This window comes from Sinocyclocheilus anshuiensis, unplaced genomic scaffold (genome assembly GCF_001515605.1).
Source record: "Sinocyclocheilus anshuiensis isolate Anshui unplaced genomic scaffold, SAMN03320099.WGS_v1.1 scaffold715, whole genome shotgun sequence".
NCBI lineage: Eukaryota > Metazoa > Chordata > Actinopteri > Cypriniformes > Cyprinidae > Sinocyclocheilus > Sinocyclocheilus anshuiensis.
Window position 1 is genome coordinate 735,939 of NW_015551089.1, and position 2,396 is coordinate 738,334.

Below are 2,396 nucleotides of genomic sequence, written 5' to 3' on the forward strand. Positions count from 1 at the left end.
TTCTTCCCATATGCAGCTTGTGTCTGTGTTTGTGCTATCGCCCATTTCCTCCCCTCATACAGCTTCTGGCAGATTCTCTAGAAAGTGAACATACATTGGTACAGAACAATTCATGTTGTTCAGCCAAACTTATTTAGCTTTAGCGCTCCCCAGTGACATGTTTCAAACCTTTTGCTCTTGATTTCTCTCTGAAAACCTGGTAATGGTGGTCAACTTCCTCATGTCCCAGTCAGAGAAAATAAATACTTCCACTGTTGATGTTGTAAACCTACTGAAATAAAGGCTGCAAGCAGTTATGGGCAGTCAATATGCACCTCTGTGGCTGTTACAGTCTGTTTGGCTTCCCCTGCTATTCATTTCACTCTTTTCTACCTGTCCTCACTCATCCGGTTTCATCTGTCGATCCATACTGAGCAGTGTGAGAGCAAAGAAGCTTTAGTTTAATTTTTTGTTGTAAACTATTATCTAAAGCATTGGTTCTCAAACCTCTCCATGAAGTACCCCCAGCACTGCACATTTTGTATGTCTCCCTATATCTGACTCACCCACTTCAGGTCTTGCAGTCTCCACTAATGAGCTGATGAGTTAAATCAGGTGTGATAGATGAGGGAGGCATACAAAATGTGCCGGGCTGGGGGTACTCCAGGACAGGTTTGAGAACCACTGATCTAAAGAAATAGTTGTACCCCTCTCTTTCACTCCCTGTATAGGTCATTGACCCAATAGCCCCAAGATACACTGCCCTACTAAGCTCGCAGTTTGTTCCAGTCTGCATTTCTGAGGCCAAGGAGGAGATGAAAGAGGTTGCCAAACATCCCAAGGTAATAAAACCGGCAAGCACACGCACCTAAAGGACTTGTCAGTGTTATAAAAAAAATATTTTTAGCAGCTGTCACAGTCATTGAGAGACATGTTAAGTGAAGTGACATCCTATCTTGTGGGGATTTGCAGAATGCAGATGTGGGAATGAAGCAGGTGTGGTACGGGCCAAAGGTCCTTATTGAGGGAGCTGATGCAGAAACTTTCACAGAGGGTGAGACAGTCACCTTCATCAACTGGGGAAACATCATAATCACCAAAATCCACAGGTAAAACTCTCAGAACAAAATTGTTAAAATCAGGCTAGCACTGCCTTAAAGGTGCAACACCACTTAAGGTTTTATTCATCAAGAAATTAGAAGTGATTTTACAAATATTTAAAATCATTAATGTGAACGAAACACAATTTTCATTGCAGCTCCCCCAAAAAATATTCATGCCACCTCACTTTTTGTGCTCCGTCACAACCCTATTTTAAAATGTAATTTATTTCTGTGATGGCAAAGCTGAATTTTCAGCAGCCATTAAGAGAAAGTTAAAGGGATAGTTCACCCAAAAATGAAAATTACCCCATGATTTACTCCCCCTCAAGCCATCCTACTATTGCGGTTTCTGTAACTTCGTTACTTTTACGGTGTGAGGTAGTTGGCCTCACGCCCAACCCCCATCCAAGAGGCGGCCTTATGTCCCACGTGGGACGAAGAGGATTAAGTTAAAGGGTTAGTTCACCCAAAAATGAAATCCACCCGGAGCTGCTTACTAATTTTCATTTTTGGGTGAACTAACCCTTTAAGTTAAGTTAAGCCATCCTAGGTGTATATGACATTCTTCTATGGGTGCAATTTTTTGGACTTCAAATTTTGGGCTACCATCCACTCCCATTATAAAGCATGGATTAGCCTGGACATTATTTAATATAACTCCGATTGTATTAATCTGAAAGAAGAATGTCATATACACCTAGGATGGCTTGAGGGTGAGTAAATCATTTGGGTCATTTTCATTTTTGGGTGAACTATCCCTTAAAAAAAACAGCATTTACTTGAAAAAGAAATCTTTTGTAACATTACAAATGTGTATTCTGCCCTCACAGAACATGATTGTGCTCCATTAGATGAATAGTGAACATTTTGGAATAAAATCCTGAGGCGTAACTTTTGTTGGTTATTATTCTTTACTGTAAAACTGAAAAAAAAGTAAATATATGTTTATTTCAATATTAAATAAAGTCAGTTAATCACTTGGTATATTCAAACAATCATAGACTTAGTTATAATCAAATAAATGTGTAGATTACTTAGTAAAACTTTTTCCAAGGCTAAACTGCATTTATTAGCTACGCTGAGAGCTGTGCTCTCTCTCTCTCTCTCGCTCTCTCTCTCTCTCTCTCTCTCTCTCTCTCTCTCTCTGCACATGTCAAATCATGTGCGCATTAGCATTAGATAAAATTATTTACAATGTATAAAATAAAATAATAAAATAATAAAAAAATAATAATATATACACACCGTATTGGCCCGAATATAAGACGACCCCCCTTTTTCCAGATGTACCTTTTGGAAAAAGGCTTTTTAAAA

At 38.9% G+C, this 2,396-nt stretch overlaps 1 protein-coding gene across 2 annotated transcripts in view; it reads left to right on the forward strand.

The window, feature by feature from the left end:
- The window catches only part of eprs1 (glutamyl-prolyl-tRNA synthetase 1), a 21,158-nt gene that overhangs the window by 7,854 nt on the left and 10,908 nt on the right, over positions 1-2,396 (forward strand). For both annotated transcript variants that reach the window (XM_016452664.1, XM_016452665.1), the window contains 2 exons: positions 711-821; positions 952-1,088. In XM_016452664.1, the coding sequence (XP_016308150.1) occupies positions 711-821; positions 952-1,088 (248 nt within the window). The remainder of the gene's footprint in view (positions 1-710; positions 822-951; positions 1,089-2,396) is intronic.